The following is a 24,027-nucleotide window of genomic DNA, read 5'->3' as shown; positions in this document are numbered from 1 at the left end:
CACTGGATGTAAAATGTACTTTAAAATTATTTCCCAAGTTTAGATAATGTAGATTTCTGTCCTGATTGGAGGAAAAGTTCATCATAACATAAAAAATTATGATTTTCCAAATCACATTTGAAGGAATATTTAAATTGTATGCATTAAATATACTTTTTCCCCTTCCCCAATCATATATATATATATATAGTTTGTAAACTAATTAATTCAAGACACTACAAAGAAAACATTTTTGTGGGATTTGGTTTTATGCAATTGACACCTAAACTTGCTTTAAAAATTTTTTTTGGCTTATCTAAATAAAGATGGATAACTGGGCTTCTTTCCAATCTTACATTTATGGTGATTTCTTTACCAATCACAACCTCCCACTTCTCTGAATCAACAAAATCAATGGTCTGACCTCTTGTTTACTTATTTTTATTCATTTGGGCATGCAAGGCCAGCGTGTAGATGATATCATCTGATAATTGACCATTTTACATTATTTGAAATGTGTCTAGAATTTGAATTTTGTAATTCTGCAAGCCCCCACATGAATCATATTTTATCTCAACATTTATTGCCCAAACCCAGCTGACTAGTTTTCTAATACATAATGTTGGGTCTACAGAAGCAGTTTGTATCAATGCATTGTAATGAATGAAACTCCACTGTATTTATCAAATAATTTGTTTATGGTGCAAAAATTGTAAAAGGCAACCTTCAAAAGCCATTAAATAGTGTGGTGCTCTGAAACAAGGCCAAGAGATTATCAATTGAACTGGGTTTTTTTCCTATTGTTATACATAAAGATGACCCAGGACATTTTAATAGCTTGTATCCTGAGAAATAACATTATGAATTTAGGAATTTATTCAGGTTTCTGGCTCATAATTGCTTCTATGTGGCTGTGGGAGTCTCATAAGGGGTATTTTCATATGGAGTCAATGGTTTTTCTGGCTGTTGGCAAACGCCATATTTCAAACGTAGAGATTCTGTAGTAAGGAAGGCTTTGGGGCAAATTACTAAAAAAAATCAATGACATCATCAAATCAGCTGTAATAATACAATTATGTTCCAAAAGGAATATTAAATGTTTATCTCTTATAATCTTGAAAATGAATTTTTAAATTTCAATCAAAGCCTTTCAACTCTATGATATCCTGCAAGCTCATCTTACCAATGGACTGATTTCTGCCCAGGTTTCATCATTTTGCCATTTTGTTTTTATTTTTCATTCATAAAAGGATGTATAAAGCTTCTTCTAAACAAAAAAATGGATTGTCAAATTTACATTTAAGTCCACATTTCAAAATTGTTAATAAATGATTATTAGAAAAGGCTTGATTTATACCATATCAAGATGCTATATAATCAGCATTAATATGTATTAATATTTAATGCACATCAGTGATTCCATTTTACAAAACTACTATTGTCTAGCAACCATCATTGGACCATGATGACATGATAAACCACCTTAATATGACTTATTTCTATAATAGACTTATCATGTCTATTGAAAGGGTGGCTTCTACTTGTATAATAATCTACCATATCAAAGGAGACAGATTATATTGCGATGAGATGTAATCTGGCAGTGACTGAATTTGTACTTTGGAGTGTTCAACTTGTGATCAGTCCATCACCCAGGGAGCATAGAGATTAATTAAGCCTCTCTCCTCTGCCATTTTCTTATCACAAAATGATTAACTTGGATTGTTTTTTCTCTCCACCAAGCTGAAGTCATTAAAGCCAAGAGAAGCATGACCTGGATTTAAGATTCTTTCAAAGAAAAGAATCTAATTTCTTTGCCTCTTCTTGTAAACACCATTGAATCTTTTAATAAGAGTAGCATTAGGTGGAGGTGGGGGAAGGAGAGAATAGGACTAAAATTCACCTTACAATACTGTTATTTCAGGATTTATTATAGCCATGTGTTATATTTTCAGGAGATATGATTTAACGCATAATACATATTATTTTTAGGAGCACATGCCATATTATCATGAGATTCTAGTAGTCAAAAAAAAGAAAGAAAATATCTAAATCGCTGGGGAAAAAAATCAAAAGGGTTTCATAGGGTTTCATAAGGCATCCAATGCATGCACTCTGTTATCATTCCATTTCTATACCATTCTACATTGGCAGAAAACATATGTTATCATAACATGTTTTGAAAACTCAAGAGCCTCTGTAAGCAATAGCACATAAATACTGAGTTGTGGACAAATAGGCTGGGGGAAAAACCCAATCAGTTTTCTCAGTCTCTCTACTATATGACAGATTACATAGAGATAATAAGGATTTTTCTGAAAGGACTACTTTCAGGTAGAAACGGGTAAAGATTTGGGGTGAAAACCCAGAGGACTCAGCAGCCCTTCTAATCTGCTGTCAATTCTCAAAGGCAAAAGAAAAAAAAAGAAAAGAAAAATCCCTGCAGGCTGAAGATGCAATAGTGATTGTTTAAGAGCAAGTTCTAAGAGAGTGACAGAGCAGTCTAAACCTTTTTTAAGCACCCCCAAAGAAAAGATTTAAACAGGCTATTGTTAGAATTCTAGGTACCTTTTTTCTCTTGGCTTTGTTCTGTATTTTCCTCCGCTGCAGTTTCCATGGCTGGCTTCATACCATCCACCAAAAATGCTTTTTACCCCACTCCCCCCCAAACGAGGCGTACCCCCCTCCACTATTCCCTTTCTTTTGACTCCCCTCCGTTTCTTATTTACAGCGCCAGTGATTGAGGGGCTCTGTTCTCTTCTACAGTAGATTACGGTCCCTTCCCAGATGCCTTCAATTTCACTCTGCTACAGGTCCATAAAGATCTCTGCCAGGGAACAGTCAGCCATACGTCACTGAGGATCCCAGTTATAAAATACCCATTCTTCCCCTCGATTGTGTTTAAAGTTTCAATGTAGTCTGGACGGGAAAACGCTTGCTCCGTGGCCACTGATTTTCCCCTTTGCCTCCACTGTCTCGCTTTCTCAACCTCCCTTTCTTTCTCCCCTGCAAAGGCTCCCGATGAATGCTAATCAATTCTCCCACTGAAGAATAGATTTGTGACATCAGGAGAGAGGATGTGTGTGAGAATGAAAAGCACCCCCCACCCCTCCTACCGCATGACTCAGCGACAGAACTGCCCCCACCCCAGCACAGAGCCTCTAAGCAGAGTGCCTGCCACCCCACAATCACAGAGTCCTTTCCCATGGGACCTTACTATTATGTTTCACATTTTGATTTGTTCCATCCCCCTCCCATCCCTTTATATCTCCAAGGGCAGAGACAGAGCATTCGACTACTGTCTGTACTTTATCTGCTTACTTTAACATTTTTCTTACACAAAGCATGAATAGCAACAACCAAAAAATAAATAAAAGTACATGTACACCACCCATGTTTGACTATATTAACAGCCTCATAATTCGTCTGTGCTAAGAACCTTTTCCCAGTCTTGTCTAGCAAAGATTTATAATAAGAGAAAATAAAACTCAATTTCAATAAATGAAAATATCCCTGGATTCCCAAATTTTAAAAATAAATTTAATTTATAGTGAGTATGTATGGTATAGCTTATTGGCATTTCTGAGGGATGACACAAAAAAATAAAGTGGTCTTATTTGTAGGCATGGTTATTTTAGCATATGGTTTTTTTTAAAATAAAAAACCAGAAAGCCATATAGTTATTTTTAGTTGTAATCTAAATATTTAACAAGATAAGAATTTGCCAGTATTTCTATTGCTACAATTTTTAGTTATCAATTTCAGAAACTTTTATTACATATTCAAAAATTCTAGAATCCTAAGAGCTTAACTCATCCAAGCGTATATGGCTTTATCATGGTTATGTGCCATATGCTTCCAGGCTACACTAATTTTCTGCACTTTTCTTTAGCCTTTGGCTGACCCACTTATTTTCATTGTCCCCATAAGAAACTATCTATAGAAACTCCAGTCATATATCGAGATGGCCATTCATGAGAGCAGGGCTCAACAAATGAATAGTTCCTTGACTGTGAATTGAGCCAGTAAGCCAGTTATGATTTAGCACCTGTTCTTGTAGGCACATAGAATGACAAGAGACAGAAACCACATCTCTCCATTCTCCTAATAAAGTTGCCAAGTTGTAAAAGTTTGCTGGTTTCCAAGCCAAAACTTTGAAAAAAAAAATCAAAGTGTATAAGATCCTGAAGCAAGATCTTCTTAGACAAACAATCTAGCCATTTAATGCATTAGTTTTAGATAATCCTCTAAACTTCTGAACAATCCAACGCCTTTGATGTGGTTACACTAGAAAAGGTTTTGAAAACCAGTTTGGTCTGTTTACTTTTTTCTTTTAAAAATTCCCTCAGTAAAGACGTGAGAATACCACAAGCAACTCTGTCTCATGTCAATGTCACTGCCAATACAATTTGTTAATTGGGAGGATGTCAAGCCTGCTACAAGCTGAAAACTATACCTTCTGTTCCCTCTTTAAAGACTATTTTTTACTTTTTAAAAAAAGATTCATAGCTATTATCATTCCCAAACAGGAAGCCCAATATGGTATCCTAACCAGGAAGGTCTTAAACATTACCACAAAGAATACCTCAATCTGTTCAGCCAGAATGATGACTATTGTTATCTTAGAATGGGCTCATTTCCTCCCCTTAGCAGTTCAAAAAAGAATGAAAAGAAACAATCAAAATAATGAAACCAAGCACAAAAAGGTACAATAGTGACCAGGAAAAAAGCTGTCCTAAAAATCCACTACCAACCATGTCATTTAATTCTAGAACCAACTGATAAGAATATTTTCTAGCTTGACGAGATTATTTTTGAAATATGGCTAGGAGAGGAAGGCAGAATAATACCAACCACATTTGGGTAAGCATAGCTTCCTGGGCTTGGGAATTACAGTAAAAGAACAAAAGATGAGAAGGCCCTTCCAGCTGGTGCTCACATCCATTCTCAATCAATCCATGTGTCTTTGTAAAATTATTTTTAAGTGGCTGGTTTTCACTTCATTCTATTACATGGATTACATTTCTCCCTTCTGCTCTTCTTTCTTCATAGTCAAATGACATAAGAAAATTTTGCAAGTTAGAGATATGAGGCTCATAGGGTATTATCTTTGTTCTCCATGTCAACAAAGTGTCATATATACATAAAAACTAAGTTGATATTTAAATTGTTAATGATTGTTATTTACTTTTTTTTTTTTTTTTTAGTACTAATGGATTAAAAAAAAAAGGACACTTAAAAAAACTCCTGGCATATATACTTGTTTTAAAAATCAAGAACAATTTTTAAAAGAAACTATTAACATTTTAAAAATACTGCATGGGTAAATCATTAGAACCTTAGAAAAACAGAGCTCTCAGCCCTGAAGTCAGGAGGATCTGAGTTCAAATGTGACCTCAGACACTTAACACTTCCTAACTATGTGACCATGGGCAAGTCACTTAATCCCAAATGCCTCAGCAAAAAGAAGAACAGAGCTCTGCCCTATGAATTAATTTCCATGTTATAAAGGCAATGAAGACATAAAACACATCATCAGCAAAAATACTGTGTTTACTGATAAGAAATACAGTCATTCAAAAGATTAATTTTCATAAGATTACCTAAGATATTCACAAGTATACTAAAATGTAAGAAAATGTTCCTAGAAGGAAAAATTGATGCAAAATTATTATTTTATATTGGCAAAGCACTTCTACATAGATCATTTGTAATAAACTTTGTTTGTTAGTAACTATCAGTATTATTCCCCACTTAATAGAAAAGGAAGTGAATTCAGAGAGATTAAATGATTTGCCCATATTTAAACATGGCAGATTTTGAAACCAGACTCTTCCCAAGTCTAGCACTCTTTATTGCACCATACTATAGTGCATCAGAATAATGGAATTAGATGGAGGAGTTGAGGCTTATCTAGTTAAATCTTCCAACCTATGCAAGAATCCCATTTACAGCACTTTTCACAGATGGTCACTTAGCCCATGCCTGACAATTACTAGCAATGGGGAGTTCACTACTTATGGAAGCCTATTCTGTTGGACAGTCTCTTTCTAACTTGCTGAAGACAAAATTCTGCCTCCATATAATTTTTACCTATTGATCCGAGGCAACACAAACACAACTAAAACTCTCTTTCATAAGCTTTTCACAAATAATATGGTTTTCAGATCATCCCTAGTTTTCTCTTCCTTGTTGCTAGTTCCTCCAACTGTTGTTCACATTATGGTTTTCAAATGGGTCAACATGCTGGTAATTTTCTTCTGTATATATTCTGATTTGTTAACATCCTTCTTAAAGTGTGGTACCCAGAAAAGGATACAAAACTCCAGATGTGAACATATTATTATTACTTCACTTGTTCTGGATATGATACCTATTACTAAAGTCTGCAACTACATCAGTTTTTTTTTTAGGGAAAAATATATAATATGCATTTTATGTGTATATATACATATGGACACACATATATGTGTATAAATAGATAGGCAACTTGGGCATTTTTCATGATAAATGTAATCTAACACTTAAATGAAAAAGTAGCTATAGGAGAATAGTTTGACTATAGGTTAATTGTGGCTGTGTTGAGTATTTTATACTAATCCTGAGTGCTGGTTTTTTTTTTTTTTTCACATACCCCACTCAAAAAAGTCAAAGACTTTTTCCTTCTAACAGACTTATAAATGTACTATATTCCAATTTGTCTTTGCTCCTATAATTGTCTCTTCCATATGTGTTCTTTTTCAGTCTCTTCCCTAGTTGAATACCTATCCCAAACATGAAGTCCTTTTATAGTAACCCAAAAAGTCATCACCTAATCTTCATCTGAAAAAACTTCTTGCAACAAAGAATTCATTACCTTCCAATGAAGTTTTCCATTAATTCTAATAGCTTCTTGGTTTTTCCTTCAAAATCTATTTTGATTACAGTCATATTTATGCCAGACAACATTCCATTTGGTGGCAGCTCATATTATTAAGAAGATTTTCTTTATGTTAAGGCTAAATTTACCTCCTTGTAATTTCCATTTAGGAAGTATGGCCTTGTAGACAAAGAACCAGGAAAATCTGGGGTCCAAGTCTTGCTTTTAACATATATAGGCCTTGTGATCCTGAGGCAAATAGGTTAACTTCTCAGGATCCTAGCCAGCTCTTGAAATCTAAAAATTACCGAGAAAGTACAGATTTGCATTGGTAAGAAAGATTCTTCACAAGAGGATTTCTGTACTGATGATGTTATAAATCAATTTAAATCATTGACTGGTTCTGATTCTGTCTTCCAGGATCGAGAACAAGCATAATTCCTTTACCACATGAAAGCCTTTTAAATATTTAGAGACAATCATCATTTGCCCCCTAAGTGCTCTCTTCTCTGGATTCAACATCTTTAGTTCCTTTGACTGATCTTTACATAGCATGATTTCTATTTCCCTTACTGTTCCTGGTTGCTTTCTTTTGGCTGAACTTCAGAGTCCAAAAGAAGCATTGATTTATTCAACTATTTCTTCTCACTCATTGGGATTATTTGTAACTGAACTGTCAGAATTTCACTTTTTAAGCATTCTTATTCTTATTGAACCATAATTCCTTGTAGAGTCTCTAAGCCATGAGATCATACATCACTTTTCTCTGAATTCTGAAATGGTTTTCAAAAGTCCAAGACCAAGACCTGACAGTAGTCAGTGTTGCCTGCTCATCCCATCAGAACCTTCCAAGGTTCTGCAATTTCTATTTAATCAATTCTTTTTAGTTAGTTTGGATTAAAACACCAGATTTAGAGTCTGACCTGGCTGCTCATAGTAAAATTCCCAAATTTTATCATTTACCCCCTTCTCAGTTTATGTCTCCTATTCATACTCTCCCCATCTCTCCTTTCAGAAACTTTCTACCATGCTTCCTATGTGAACATAGTTGTGGATTTCCAAAGAGATTCATAAATTTTTAAACATATGATACTCTTGCTTCCATTAGATTAATTAATTTGGAAATTCAGTTGAATTAAACAAGTATATCCTTCCATTGTGATAAGATACATATAGGTTGTATATATTTTCTTATTCCCAGTCAGAAGTGCTCTTCTTCCTCTGGTGTTTCACCCCACAACTCTATTGATGGACTAATTACATTTTGCTTTATATTATTATTTGCTTACATATAATTTTTTTCTATTAAAGACTATAACCTCCTTTGGGCAAGGACCTATATAATTTTTATCTATGTATTCCATAGAAGAGATGCACACAGTAGGCAAATTTTAGGTTCACTTTGGGAATAATAAATCGATCCTTGTTCCCAATCAACTTCCTGAATATTTGCAGAATTGATGAATGAACTCTTCTGGATACTTTTTTATTGATCACATATGATCATCTTCCTAAGCATCTTATTTTACAATATCACCTAGGCATTTTTTGCTCTATTCCTCAAAAATTCAGTTTAAAATCTTCAGTCTCCTTGGCAAATTTTTAATCAAATACATTACCAATCCACTACACCATTAAAGTAAGCCACAATCCAAAAAAAAAAAAAACAAAAACTAAATCTAGCATTTTGACACCATTTTCTATTTAATACTCCACTGTAGGTCTTACCAGTATAGCCAGACCTTCATTTTCTGTCCTTAGTTTTATTTTTTTAAAAGTCATTACTTTTATTCATTTGGGAGAAGAAACAAAAACACTATTTATAATCCTCCTCTTTTTTTTCTCTAGTTCCTCAGTTTCCTTCTCAGGACTTTGGATTCTCCAGAGAACATCCTAGAATCCTTTTGGTGATTTTTTTCCTGCATTAATCCATAGAAGTAGGGGAAGATTTGGATATTTGATGAGTTGTGGCAAGCTCTGTGTCACATCATAGTTTTCTTTTTCTTCATTATGTATGGCTTTCTTCCATTTCCTTGTAATTTTTATGTTTCTTTTGACTTTCTTGGATTACTTCTTCCAATATAAGATTCCTTCATCACACCTTATAAAACCCACAGATTTAAAAGTATTCCTCAGGTCCTTTCAACTTCTTTAGAAAGGAGACTTGCATTTAGAAGGAATTCATTTAGCTACCACCTCAGAGAGGAAGACAAGTATAGCACATCCCTATATGTCATTACAACTATTCTTTTGCTATCCAAATTTATTAGATTTGACAAACCACTTCTCATAGTTACTTCTATTAATGTCACTCCTAAGTGAAGAATTCTCCTGTAATTATTTACTAACTTAATAACAGACAGTTATCTATTGACTATAACCTCTTAGAACATACTCACCTAGAACCTAGTAGAATTCCTTCTTTTTTTAGGAAGAATACCTTTTTTTGGTATTCATTCACTGAAAAAAGCACTATAAATGGTGGTGTGAGTTGGTGATTGTTGATGTAGAAAGAGATTATTTAGGGAACAGTAAATATTGAAGTTCCTCTTGTATTCTGGTGACTAGAGTTACACATAATTTATTGAAACAGATGCATTCTAATGAAACAGGTGATAAAATGAAGTTTCTTTTAAGTGAATAATATTTTCCTATCTATCTCCATTATAAAATGAGAGATCTTCTGTTAGTAAAATAGACTGTGTAAAGAATATGAGAAATATTTTAAAATACTAAATTTAAGATAAAAATATAATTTTCTGAAAAAACAATAAAATTCATGCTGTTCATGTTAACAATCTTGTGTGGAATTCAGAATATAACACAAAATAAATGATATTAAAATAATTTAAAAGAGATTGGAAAATCTCTAGCAATATGGTTGTTTGGGAAGATTGTGTCATCTATAGAACTACAATTTTAGCAATTTGCCTATGTTAGAAAAATCCTCAAACTGTTATAACAATTCTAATTTTAAATTTAACATGTTTTCTTTACTTTACACTTCCCTCCACTTGAAATCACCACCTCCTTTCCATACATAGTCGCCCACTGACACCTGTACAGTTTTCTAGAGAATTTTTACAGTAAAATGAGATAATGCTTTAAAGAAACCTAAAAAGTAAAATAAAATGTTCTACTGTCTTAGAATCATTTTGATATCTGCTGGGACATTTCCATTGTTTGGCAATGGAGTAACACTAGTAATTAGGAAGTGAATTAATTCTATCTGTGTTGATTACTCCTCATCCAAATCAATTGTTTGATAACTTCAGTATCTTTAGTAGGGGCTGAGAACACAAAAAATATTGTGTAGCTTGAGACCAAGCAGGAAGCATTTATTAAACATTTGCTAAGTCAGATATTGTGCTAAGCATTGGATATTTAAAGACAAAAATGAAATAAATGGTCTCCTCTCCCAAAGAACTTACAGTCTCAGGCAAAGAAGACAACATATACAAATGGAGGTATATGCAGAAGAAATATGAGGTATTTTGCTCCCAAAAGAAATTAGGAATTCTAAAAGATACAGTTAAGCAAAGAGTACATTCTAAGGTTGGGGAAACACTGCAAAGATATGAAGATAGCATTTGGCTTCTTTTTTTTTTTTTTTATTCTGGACCACATTTTTCCCAATATGTTTTCTGTCATTTTTTCCTATAACCACCTTTGTTCTGAAACCACTCAATAGGAGAGAAGAGAAAAGGGAAATGGAAGAGAAAGGAAAGGAAGAGAGAAAGAGATAGACAAAGACACAGAAAAGCAGACAGAAACAGACTATTTGAGAGACTATGAAGAATGATTTTAGGCTCAGTACAATTTCTTCCTCAGAAAATTACCTAGGATATTTAACTGCTTCATTTAACATTATGGCCAAGGGAACCACCACTTTGTCTCTGGGCCTGGCCTACTATCTGAACCTTATTTTGAAGGCTGACCTTTTGGCTTAGGCTACTTCTAATGCCCATCTTGGTTGGTGACATCTCCTGCTGTCAGATACTTTAGAAGGTAGTTGTTGCCTGATGTCATTTTCGAATATAACTGAATAATCATTATTCTTCACAGCTCTACATACAAACTACCAACCTGATGCCCTATCATAAGTAACAGGAACCATTTCATCAAACATAAGTTTCCTCCTTTAGGGGAAAAAGAAAATGAAAAAATGAAATAAATGCAATATATATCTTACATAACTTTTGTTAAGATTTAAAATCTCTTTTCATGTATTCTGTATAGATCTATTTATAAGACTTTTTGTGTTTGGTATATATAACTTAAAAGCAAATTTTATTTAATTACAACTGTATTTATTAAAATTTACTGTTAAATGTTCATATTTTTGGTAAAAAAAAATTAAGGGATGATAAATTCCTTAAAGTAATACTTTAGGGTTTTGCCTATTTATAAGATTCAGGGGAAAAGCAAAGCACAGAAGAAACCAACATCATAGTAAACTAAAGAAAGTTTTTTTTCCTTGTATTTAGTGCAGTCACAAAAAGCACCCATTGTCAGAAAAGAGCAAAGAAAAAAAGAAAAAATAAACCTACAAACCCAGTGAATATCATTTTTGACACATGGAATTTGAATTAATCGCACTTATGTTTGCAGCTCTGTCAGCACTTTATCTTTCTTCAGATGCTTCGTTTTTTTAAAAAGTCATTTCATGGATTTCTGAAAAGGGAAGGTTTGCTAGTATTGAAAAACTTGTCTGCTTTTTCTTGTTAATTTATTGATTTTATGTGAATCTTTTTGGATGGATTTTTTTTTGTACAGTACTCATATTTCAAGTAAACTGAGACTATTCTTTGAACACTCTCTGTGAGTTCTTACCTTTGGTCATAGTTTTCTTTCTTCCTGGAATATGGCCTCCTTCCCCTATTACTCCATTTACCCTGCTAAATTCTTGTTCATTAGCTTTTCAGTTGTGTCCAATTTTCCGGTGACCCCATTTAGGGTTTCCTTTGCAAAAATACAGGAGTGATATACCATTTCCTTTTCCAGCTCATTTTACAAAGAAAGAAACTGAGGCAAATAGGGTTAAGTGACTTGCCCAGGATCACACAGCTAGGAAGTGTCTGGAAGCCAGATTTGATCTCATGTGGATGAATTCTATATTCCAAAACTAGTTCATGAGCTGCCTCTACTAAATTCTATCGATCCTTTAAAAAATCAACAAATATCTACACTATACAAGAGATCAAAGTATTCCGTCAGTTTTAAGAATGGAAAGATCACATTTGTTAAAGAAAAACTGGAAGGATGCATAGAGAAGATATTTTCACATTTTTAAAGGATGCTAAATCTTAAACATCTTTTAAAAATATCCACATGTAAAAACTAATTCATTTTTGTCTGTGAATGCCTAGCACTGTCTGGACATAATAGGATGTTAATAAACTTTTGTTGATTGGTCTTAAGTTACACATTATTTTTGTGTGTGTTTTCCACTCCTACTGAAGATATACCAGTAATCAAAGGTTGCCAAATGCTATCCATTCACTAAAAAATCCACAAATGTCTTCTCCATGACTTTTTCCAATTTTTATAGTAGAAATTATCTTTCCATTCATTCTTAGAACTGCCAGAGCACTTTGATCTCTTGGGGAGTTATTTTTGATTGTGTATCATATTTATTTGCATACATGTTTTAGCTCTGATATTATGACTATCAATTCCATGAAGACAAGGTAATATCTTAAAGAAAAACTTTCTTTCATCTGTAATGCTGAATAGAATGAACTGCTCAAAGAGGCATCCACTTTGTGCCAGGAACTGTGTTGAGCTTCAATGTTAAATAGGCAAGGAGAATCAGAAACCCAGTTAAATAGAGAGGTTCTTCTATCATGACCAATCAAAAACATTTAATTAAATGCCTAATCTGTGCAAAACACAGTTCTAGGCATTGAAGAAAATAGAGATAGATAAGACAGAATTCCTGATCTTATAATCTAATAAGAAATAAAATGTTCACAAATAACCATAATGCAAAATAAGGCAATCAAGATTAGAGGTACAAAGCTGTACCCCTTTCCCTCTATCTTTTATAAATTTTTTTTATTCTAAAAAAGGAAATAAAAAATTACTCTTTTTTTCTCACTCCTGCCATTTTTTTCAATTTAGGTTCTTTACTGCTATCTTTTATTTCCTTTTATTGCTATATATCTTATGACTTTTTAAAAAAGATCTAAAGTTTCTTTGCATGTATTCTATATACTTTGGTTTGTTTGTAAGATTTTTATGTTTAGTATATTTAACTTAAAAGCAATTTTTATTCAGTTATAAATATATTTACTAAAACTTACTTTTAAGTATTCATATTATGGCAAAAAATTTAAGGGATGATAAATTCCTTGATGTAGATTCCTTAAAATTTTGTAGATTCAGAGGAAAAGTTGAGTGCAGAAGAAACCAACATAAGAGTCAAGCAAAGAAAGTTTTTTTCTTCTTGAATTTAGTGCAGACATAAGAACACTCATTGTCAGAAAAGAGCAAAGAAGAAAAAAGAAACCTGCCAGCCCAGTAGAAAGAATAATCTGTATTCATTGTCTTTGTTTTCCTTGTTCCCCGTACCAAATCCAATGTTGTTTTTTCCCCATTCCCTATCTTCTTTGACTTTTCTGTGTTGATCCAGCATTGAGAATACTGACCATCACTTCCTTCTGCTTACCTTTAATTTTCCTAATTTTCAAGATATTGTTCTCTCCTAGTATTGCTCCTACTTGACTGGCTACTCCTTCTTGGAATCCCTTATTAATCCATTCTCCTCTTTTTCCTGTCCAAAAGTATAGGATCTCTCTAAAGTTTGTACTGAGTCTGCCTTTCTTCTTCCTATACATTTTCTCCTTTGGTCATCTCACACAGTGTTCATCTCTGGAATATCTAGTCCCAATTTCTTCCTAGAGTTCAAAGTAGAAGCAGCTGTGTGGGTGGTGTAGTGGATAGTGTTCTAGGCATAAAGTCAGGGAGACCCAAGTTCAAATTCTGCCTTAGACACTATCTCTGTAACCTGAACAAATCACTTAACCTCTCTATGTCCCTTTTTATTCTTTGGTAAAATGAATGATTTAGATGCATTAGCTTCCATATTTTCTTCTTGCTGGACAGCTATACTTGGGCTCTCTTGGAATCTCAAAATTCAATATGTCCAAAGATAAAATCTTCCTCTAAATGGATCTTCCTCTCCTCCTAACTTCTTAACTTCTTATGAAGTCAACACCTTCCTTCTAGGTTTGTAATCTTGCAATTATCTTTGATTCCTTTTTCACTCAACAACTACTTTAAATAAGCCATTAATTCCAGTTGATTTTTCCTCCTGAATATTTTTTATATTTTCCTATTTTAGAGTACGGCTACCACCTTAATTCAAGTCCTCATCACCTTTTACCTGGATTACTGGAATACTTTCCTAATTTATTTCCCTATTTATATTATCTCCTCTTTCTACAATCAATCCTTTACCCAAAGATATAACAATAATCTTCATGTTGCACAGATCACTCTCTGACTTGAAAACTTTTAGTGATTTCCTTCTGCTTATAGCAGGAATTGGTCATTTTTTTTCCTTAGGAAATGGGCTCTTCTGGTAGTAGGCAGGTAAAGCCTACTGAGCACTTTTCTGAAATAATATGTATTTAAAAAATCATAATTCAAAGAGATACTAAATTTCAATTAGAGACTAATAAAAATAAAAATGTATTTTTTTTCCCATCCAAATTCATGGAGCACTTGAAATCTATCCATGGACCTTTTGGAGGTCTGTGGATCTCTTTTAACTCCTCTAGTTAGGAATGCTAAGTTTGCAGTGTAATGTGTGGGCCAAATCCTATTTTTGTGTGGCTCATGATTTATGGTTTTTACATTTTAAAATAAGTTTTACTGTATTTAAAAGTGTAAAAACTATTCTTAGTTGGCAAGCAATACAAAAACAGTTCAATGAGCTGCATTTGGACCTTGGATCATAGTTTGTGGTCCCCTAAGGTACAAATCTCCCATTTTGACACTTAAAGAGTTTCTGAACTCTTGAGCTCAACTGAAACAACAGCCTCAGCCTTTCTAACAGCAGGGATTGATTATAGGTAATCACTATTACACCTGGTGTAGCAATTAATTGAAATGGGATTTCTGTTAAGAAATGAATACTTGTGTATACTTCAGTGACTTTAAACCAAATTTTATTGAGAATGGGAGAAGAGATTAATTTAAATGATGTCTAATATATCAGTTTCGCTCCTCAATTTTTCCTTCTCTCATTCCATATTGTTTCATTTTGCCACTATACAGAACAAAGAGAGCAGGTGGCAGAGACCCTTGTCAAACAGAGTTGGAGAAGGGGATAGCTTTCTATTCTGAGGGGACAGCTAGGTGGCACCATAGTGTACAGAGTACAAGGTCTGAATTCAGGGAGATTCATTTTCCTGAGTTCAAATCAAGCCTCAGACATTTACTAGCTGTGTAACTCTGGGCAAACCATTTAATCCTATTTGCCTCAGTTCTTCATCTGTAAAAAAATGAGCTAGAGAAGAAACTGCCAAACCTTCCAGGTGTCTTTCCTGAGAAAACCTCAAAATGAGTCAGATGTGACTGAAAATAACTGAAAAAAAAAAAAAAGCCACATGTCTTGGGGCAAGTTATTTAACCTCTCAAAGCCTCTACTTTTTCTCTTATAAAATGGAGAGGATATTTATTACACTACCTACTTCTCAGGTCATTATAAGGTTCAAATGTAATGTTGTATGCAATTTATTTTATAAACATAAGGGAATATCAAATTATTGTTGAATATATTTCTATCTTTTTGTGACTACATTTGTAGTTTTCTTGGTAAAGATACTGGAGTGGTTTTACCATTTCCTTCTCCAGTTTATTTTACAGATGAGGAAACTGAGGCTTGGCCAGAATCACACAGCTAGGAAGCACCTAAAGTCAGATTAGAATTCATGAAAATGAATTTTTCTGGTTCCAAGCCCTGATATGAATCCATTTTAAAAAAGATATGGATTAGCATGTGTAATTATGGGTAAAGAAAGAGCTAAGTATAGGATAAGATCAGATAGGTAAAGGAACCGAAGTGGGAAGAGGAGGAGATATGTATGTGTGTATATATGTGTGTGTGCGCATGTGCATGCACATGTGTTTAATTCCAGTATATGTAATTGGAGGAGACAAATGTGGATTAGGGAGATGGGAATAATTCCAGATAGCTCTGGACTACTGACAGCTGAGCCCTGTGATGTTGTATGTGGTGATAGGTTTTAGCTTGGACCATCTCTATCACAAGATGGTGAAAGCAGATAGTTGGTGTAGTGAATAGAATGCAGGTCTTGAATCAGTAAGGCCTGAATCTGAAGCCTGCTTTAGATATTTACTGGCTGTGTGAACTTAGTAAGTCATTTAACATCTCAGCCTCAGTTTCTTCATCTGTAATAATAATAATAATAATAATAATAATAACACCTCCCCACTTTCCTCTCTCTAGTTTTGTAAAGATCAAATCAATAAATTTGAGTTTATAGTTTGTAACTTTTAAGTGCTATATAAATGCTATTTTTCCCCTCTTTCTCTTCTTCCCCTTCCTCTCCTTTTTCCTCTTTTTCCTTCTCTTTCTCTTTGTCATCTTCCTCCTCCTTCTCCTTCTCCTTATTGATTTTTGTGAGGAATTTATCTGACATCTCTCAACTTTGACTGTAGTTCAAAATGCTGGATGATTTTTATATAGTTTGTAAATACATAATTCATTAAGACATGTATAGACTTGGTCTTCACACAGGGTTCCTATTTATATGGTCCCCAGAAGCTGTGAGGGAGTTATGGCAGAGGAGGACAAATTAGATTCTCCTTTCTCATCTTTCTGGGTCTTATGATCTAGGTTAACCAACTTTTCCCCTAGGACCTTGATGAGCATTTCAGATGGCTCCGATTATCGTGGGACCCTCCAGGGTATGATTATAGGTGAATTTCAAAGAAACATTCCAAATGGCAGGGTTATCTTGCTTAGAAGCCCATCTGTATGTGCTATTATTAATAGCAGGCACATCTGCCTCTGTGGATGCCATGAAAAAGTGATCCAGGTGTTTCTCTAGATAGAAATGTAGAACTATAATCCCCTCAATGAAAGTCTATGGAAGATATGCAGCTTCAACAGAAATATCAAGAAGGAAACATTTTGCAACTGAACTCTTTGGAGCTGAATTAGCAAAGAGTTCCAAATGGATCCCATGTATAATCTCTTGGGCCTTGGGCATTTTGAGAGGTTTGAGGGGAAGAAAGAGAAAGTTCATAATTTAAACTCCATAAATTCAGAAGCTGAGATTTAAAAAATCCCAGGACCCCAGAGCAGTGAGGGGAAAAGCTTGCCCTATTTCATTTAAAAAGTATTACAATATTGATCAGAAAGGAAAGAGATCTTTTCATTCCTTGGAGGGAATAGTCAATAAAAGAATTGAATAGTTAAGTGACTATTCTATTTACTAAAGTAGAAAGTTCACCTAGACTGTATTTTAACATCTTATAACATTTTCCTTGTTCAACATTCCTATAAATGATACCATAAATTATCTTTGAGTAAATATCTTAGGCAGAAGTTCCTCAAGTTTGGTCTGGGGACTGGTGCCTAAGACTCTTTCAATGAGTCCTTGAGGTAAAAATTATTTTCAGAATAATAATAATACAATATTTTAATATATAACATGATAAACATCAACAGATACAACTCACATAAACAAAGTTCTCTATGGGGACTCGCTGCAATTTATTTATTATTTAATTATTTAGCCTATTCATTATTTAATTACTAAAAGGACAAAGATCTGGTGACCAAAAATTTTGAGACCTATTGTCTTGAGTTATGGGAAAACTTTTCCTGTTTGGACATTTCTCTTATTAGGTCAGAAATAGTTTGGATATTAGATTACTATTATATAAAAATTGTTTCTGGTAGACATACCATAATAAAAAATAAAGAAAAATCAGTCCAGAATATGAAGGGCTAAATGAATTCTGGCTTCTACCATAATTAATGAAGACATCATTTTAACAAGTATTTGTTGAAAGATCAAACACATAATTATAAAATAAAAAGAAACAAAGAAGTCAACATTCTGAAGTAAAGCCAACACACTGGATGGCAGAATTAAAAATTTTTAACAGGCTTAAATGTTGGATAGATTCAATAAGATGCAATTTAATAGGCACAAATATAAAAATATATTTGGGTTAAAAAAAAGTTCATAGAACAAGATAGAGGCCTTAGTAGAACAACTTCCTCCAAAAAAAAATCTTAGGGGTTAAAATACCCTATAAGGTTAATATGAGTAAATTATGTGATGGTATCTCCCAAATTGAACACAATATTAATGGCTATTAAGGGTGATGTTCTTTTTGTTAAGTCATTTTTATTAATGTCCAACTCTTTGTGACATCATTTGGACTTGGCAAAGATACTGGAGTGGTTTGCTATTTCCTTCTCTAGCTCATTTTACAGATGAGGAAACTAAGGCAAACAGGGGTAAGTGACTTGCCCTTAGTCACACAACTAGTAAGTGTCTGAGACCAAATTTGAACTCAGGGAGTTGAGCCTTCCTGACTCCTGCACTGTATCATGTAGCTGCCCCTAAGGGAGATGTAGTAGCCCTAAATAAATTGGTGAAAGACTGACATTTGGTTCTAGACCACATTTTAAAAAGGTTATTGATAAATTGATAAGTTAAAGTTAATAAGTTAATAATTACAGTAATAAGATAATAAATAACAATAAAGTTAAAAAGATAAAGTTGATAAGTGATAAGTTAAAGAGTGACAATAAGGAACTTGAAAGTCCTTAAGATGAAGCCAACTTAGATTAATTAATGGAAATAAAAATATTTAGCTTATAGAAGAATTGATTTAGAAAAAGAATGACAACTTTCTTTTAGTATTTGAAGGACTGAAATAAGAATGAAAATTTTTTTAAGTGTTTTTTGTTTGTTTGTTTGTTTTGTTTTAAAGAGTAGAATTCGCCACAATGAATAGAACTTGTTGAGATGCAGATCTCAGCTAAATGTAAGGAAGAGCTTCCTTCCAATTAGCTTTATCCTGGGGGGGGAGGTGGGGGGCAGCCTCAGACACTTACTAGCTGTGTCACTCAGCCTCTTTTGTCTTAGTTTTATCTGTAAAATGAACTGAAGAAGGACATGGCAAATCATTGTAGTTTCTTTGCCAAGAAAACCCTGAATGGGATCTTGAAGAGATGGACAGAATTAAACAACAACTCAGCATTGTATCACATGTGCATTTGATAAGTATGTCAACTAGATTTTTATTCAAGTCATTGATAAAAATGTTAAACAGCTCAGGTCCAATCATGTATAACTCGGATTACTCAGGGGAGACTTCTTGCCAAACTTGACACTGATCCATTAACAACTAAAATTTTATTTTAATCTTGCCATCTAACCAATTCTATATCCAGATAACTGTATTATCAGGTAGGTGCCATCTCTCCATATTTTTCATAAGAATAGTATGAAATATTTTGTCAATTGCCTCTTTAAATTCAGTCAACTACATTCATAGACTTGTTCCTATCTATTCAACACTGATGAACTAAATTAGTCTGGATTTTCCCTTCCATCACAAATGATTAGATTTACAGAGATAATGGATAGATAGATAAATAGATAGACTGATAGTACATGCAATGAGACTAGTAGCCTATAAGTGATGATTTATACACAAGACATAACATGAAAGCCATTATCAAAGATATAGAGATATAAATGCACACACACACACACACATACACACAAGAGAAGGATTAGAATTGAGCTGGCCATGTATCAAGAATGATGGATATGACTTTGAGATCCTTAAAATAACAAAAGAATGGCAAAAAGGGCTTCAGACACTACATATAACTTCTATGGAAGATTTATGGAAATATGCAAAGTGCACAGGTTAAGAAAATCTAGGCGAATTTGTCATTTTAGGCAAATTGAACAAACACCACACTGATGAAGGCACAGATCCATTGAAGTGTACTCAGAAGTGGCTAATATATTCATGATATCATTGTTTAAGCCATAGTTTGAGATAGCAGTACATTAAATATGAGAAATGGTTGTTTAGCTTCCTTTAACCTGGAGTCCACTATGTCAAAAATCAGGAGGACAAAACAATTTGTATTCACTAAACCAAGAATGGGATACATAAAGCTGTATAAAACACTGCAATTAATAGAGAAACCAAGCTGTTCTAGCTGGGTAGGAAGAAAAATAGAACAAAGTGACCTCATTCTTTAACATTTTAATTTGAAGTTTCTCATAAGATGGTATCAATGTTTTCATGCACAGTTTGGAGTCTATTACAATAGGTTAGCTATAAATCACCTATAAATCACTCTTAATTACAAAGGATTAAGAATTTTTTTAAATCACAAGAAAGGAGCACATACAAGTCATAGATTAGTGGGATTTAAATGAAAGAAAATGACCAATTAGTTAAGCAGCTCAAAGGCATTGAGGAGAATAGCTGATGGTGCCCAAAAGAGAAATGTAAGTCTCTTTCTCATCTATTCATTTCAATATGATGAAATTAAATTTTAAGGATAAAAAATGGGGAACATTTTTGAAGGGAATTTTAAGTAACTTCTCAGTTAATAAAATGAGGACTTCTACATCTTTCTGTAGATATAAACTCATACACTGTGAGGAAAACAGCTGATCTACTGACAAAGAATTTTCTAATTAATTATCACTTTCTCAGCTGGGTTCAGATTTCCTCATTAAAAGAATTGCAAACCATCAACAAATTCCACTCTGAGAGGGTTCCCAATTAACTCATGGAGCAAAGACATCCTAGGACAACTTGAATGAGAGTCATTTCTCCAAATCCCTCTTTATTAGTTGTTGAACAGTGTACATTGGAACCCTGATCATGTAGAAGGAAAGTCTTGTGTATTTCATTAAGTTGCCATGAAATGAAGGCCCAGAGATGGGGAAAAAAAGAAGGTGGGGGTACAGAAACAGTGACTACAAAGTTGAATGATTTAAGGGATTTTTCCAATGCTCCTTTCATATGCCAAAAGTCTCTTCCATAATGCTCTTTTTTAAAACTTAATTTTAATTTCTCCAATTACATATAAAGATAGTTTTTCACATTCATTTTTGTAAAACTTTGGATTCCAATTTTTTCTCCCTCTCTCTCTTTATCTCTCCCCTCCCCAAGATATCAAGCAATCTGATATAAATTGTACATATACAATCATCTTAAACATATTTGCATGTTAGTCATGTGTTGAAAGAAGTCATAACAAAAGGAAAAAAAAAAACACGAGAAAGGGGAAAAAGGATAGGGGAAGGAAAATAGTATGCTTCATTCTGTATTGTTTCCACAGTTCTTTCTCTGGATACAGATGGCATTTTGCATCCCAAGTCTATTGGAATTGTCTTGGATCACTGTATTGTTGAGAAGAGCTAAGTCTATTATAGTTGATCATCACATAATCTTTTTATATGTCTAATGTTCTCTTGGTTCTGCTCATTTCACTCAGCATCAGTTCATGTTAAGTTTCCCCAGTTATTTTATGAAATCTGCCTGCTCATCATTTCTTATAGCATTCTTATAATATTCTATTACATTCATATACCATAACTTATTCATCCATTCCCCAATTGATGATCATCCACTCAATTTCCAATCCTCGCTACTACAAAAAGAGATGCTACAAACATTCTTGCATGTTTCCCTCTCATAATGCCTTTTTAAAGTCATTGCATAAGACCCATCTTCCCCAGGAAGCTTTTCTTGTTCACCATGTCCTCAGACTCTTGTTTAGTCTTTCACCTTCCCAATGATTTCCAAGATCAAAGAACTTTCCTTTGTTTCCATTCTCCTATATATTCAATTTCCCCATTAGAATATATAAGTTCTTTCAGAGAAATGACTATCTCAATTTAGTATTTATATCCTTAGTATTTAATACAAGGCTAAGCATACAGCAAGCCCTTAAGAAAAAGCTAAGCACACAACACAGCTTCATTCACTGAATTATATTTATTTGAATTGATTGCTGAACTTAAAAATCCGATGGGGAGGGGTATAAGAGAGCCAAAGTTATAATTCACATTTACTTATATGACACTTTGAGGTTTATAAAGTGCTTTGTAGGTAGTGCAAGTATTATATGTAGTACAAATTCTAGTACTTCTACTTTGCAAGTTCTGAGGTTCTGAGTCTCTGAGAAGTTAAAGTGACCCATGTCACATAACTAGTAAGACTGGGAGTAAAACCCAAGGGGCACTCCTGTTGTCCAATCTAATGGGTTATCTCCCAATAAATCTTTACTAACAAATCCAGGAGATTGCCCCAAAACAGATTAGATCACACTGCCCTCCGGAACTGACAAATCTTAGAACATGGCTAATGGTCACACTCCCAAGCCCAATGGGATAGGCTAAAGATGGGACACCAGCTTTAAAGCCTAAGCACACAGCAGAAAGACTTTATTCTTCCATGGATATTATTTCAGCTGGCTCCTTATCCCCAATATGGGCAAGACACAATTTCACTGAAATGGAGTCAATGCAAAGATTAATGAGTCATGGCTGCTTTGGCTCTCGGATAAAGCTACTTTTAAAAGACAAGAATGAACACTAACAGTACACCATACAGAGAATGGTTATCTCCACAAACTCAAGCTGTCCAAGAGCTAGTCTGCATGAGGTGTCCCCTGCCTGCCTGACCTAGACACAATATTAATCATGAAGCAGCATGTGAAGCCAGATGCGTTTTTCTTTCCAAGTTTTTTGCCTTTTTAGACCTGCCAATGACAAATCACCATGCATCTTTGTTTTTTTTAATAAATCTTTATTGACATCCTTTGTTTTTGCCTTGCTTGAATTTCCCCTTGTATTACATCCTTACCTCTTACCAGAAAGCCATCCTATATACTAAAAGTTATTAATCTAGGAGGTGAGAAAGCATTTATCCTAAGAAATTCCTGGATTTCAGGAGATGTATGAACTTGGATGGGGATGAATTACATCTTTATTTTAACGCATCTTTATCCAAAATTTATCATCTGCTTCATTTTTTGTAAACATTATTGTGAGAAGGGGTCCACAAACTTCAGACTGCCAAAGGGGTCTATGACATAAGAAAGATAAAGAATATCTAACACACAACAAAGAATTTTATTTTATAAAAAACCCCCAGAAAATCAGTAAAACCTACATTGGAAACATCTGACATTATATATGATGTTCCATAGACATGGACCTCCTTCCTCTTTTGCAAAGAAGTGAGAGGGGCTAAGGATATTCTTTGTAATTCTGAAAAATTCATTTTCAATTGCCTTGCAATGGTTCATCTTTCTTGTCATGAATTTTTATGTGCTTGAGCATAACGGCATTTGGCCAGCTCCCCTCTCTTTTCTTTCTCAGCATCTGTTAACTAAGGATAACAGTACTTGGCTGAAATGTACAACTTGCAGTTTACCACTGGCTACTCTACATTGTATCTTGGCAACTGGCTTGTTTGGTCAGCTTGACTATGTATTTTCATGGATGCATTAATATCCTGGTCCAGGATGCATTTTTGATGGATAAGGCATTAATGCCCAGAAAATAAACCCGCTCTGCTTTATAACACCAGGCTCCAGTTGCCTCCTGGATCATGTCTTCATGTTATAGGTACTGTTCACTGCTTCAAATTTTCTCTACCTATAGGACTCTAAAAGTGTTCCCTGTGGGAGTCTTGATACCATGAAAGTCTAAACACTACTACTTCAGCTGTGTAACCTAGTTTCCAGACTTATCACCAGACATCAAATATCAGGGCCCAGGCAACCACTCTGGCAAAAGCCCTTTTGGCAAAAGATGTGACAAGAACAAGACATGGCAGGTGATGGCATGAACTCCCAGTTATCTGACCTTTCTCAAAAGATAGGAGAAGAAGCTGTTAATTAGTTAGTGTATTCCAAGCACCCTACTGGAATTGTGACTGGTCTGTGATACTTAAAGACAGGCTCAATTTCAGTTAACCAGAAGTCAGTCAGCTAGCATTTATTAAACACTGCTCTGTGCTAAACATAGTGTTGAGTGCTATGCTAACAGGAAATTTTAGAATATGGATGACTGAAGTCATGTGGACATAGCAAGATGAAAACTACTAGTGAGTAATTAATTGTCCAAGAAGCAGCACCCTAATCTCCT

The 24,027-nt window shown here is 34.1% G+C and overlaps 1 protein-coding gene across 5 annotated transcripts in view; it reads right to left on the bottom strand.

The window, feature by feature from the left end:
• Positions 1–24,027, bottom strand: part of GPM6B (glycoprotein M6B) — a 220,903-nt gene that overhangs the window by 56,744 nt on the left and 140,132 nt on the right. For 2 of the 5 annotated variants that reach the window (XM_051984509.1, XM_051984510.1), the window contains exon 1: positions 2,548–3,087. The exons of 1 other annotated variant lie outside the window; for it this stretch is intronic. In XM_051984509.1, coding sequence (XP_051840469.1) covers positions 2,548–2,608 — 61 coding nt within the window. In that variant the 5' untranslated portion in view covers positions 2,609–3,087. Of the gene's footprint in view, positions 1–2,547; positions 3,088–24,027 lie in introns of those variants that run through there. 2 more of the 5 variants (XM_051984506.1, XM_051984508.1) reach the window with 2 other exon arrangements.

The sequence above is a fragment of the Antechinus flavipes genome, chromosome 3 (genome assembly GCF_016432865.1).
Source record: "Antechinus flavipes isolate AdamAnt ecotype Samford, QLD, Australia chromosome 3, AdamAnt_v2, whole genome shotgun sequence".
NCBI classification, from domain to species: Eukaryota; Metazoa; Chordata; class Mammalia; order Dasyuromorphia; family Dasyuridae; genus Antechinus; species Antechinus flavipes.
The sequence above is the reverse complement of the archived record's forward strand: the minus strand, read 5'-3'. Positions and strand labels throughout refer to the sequence as shown.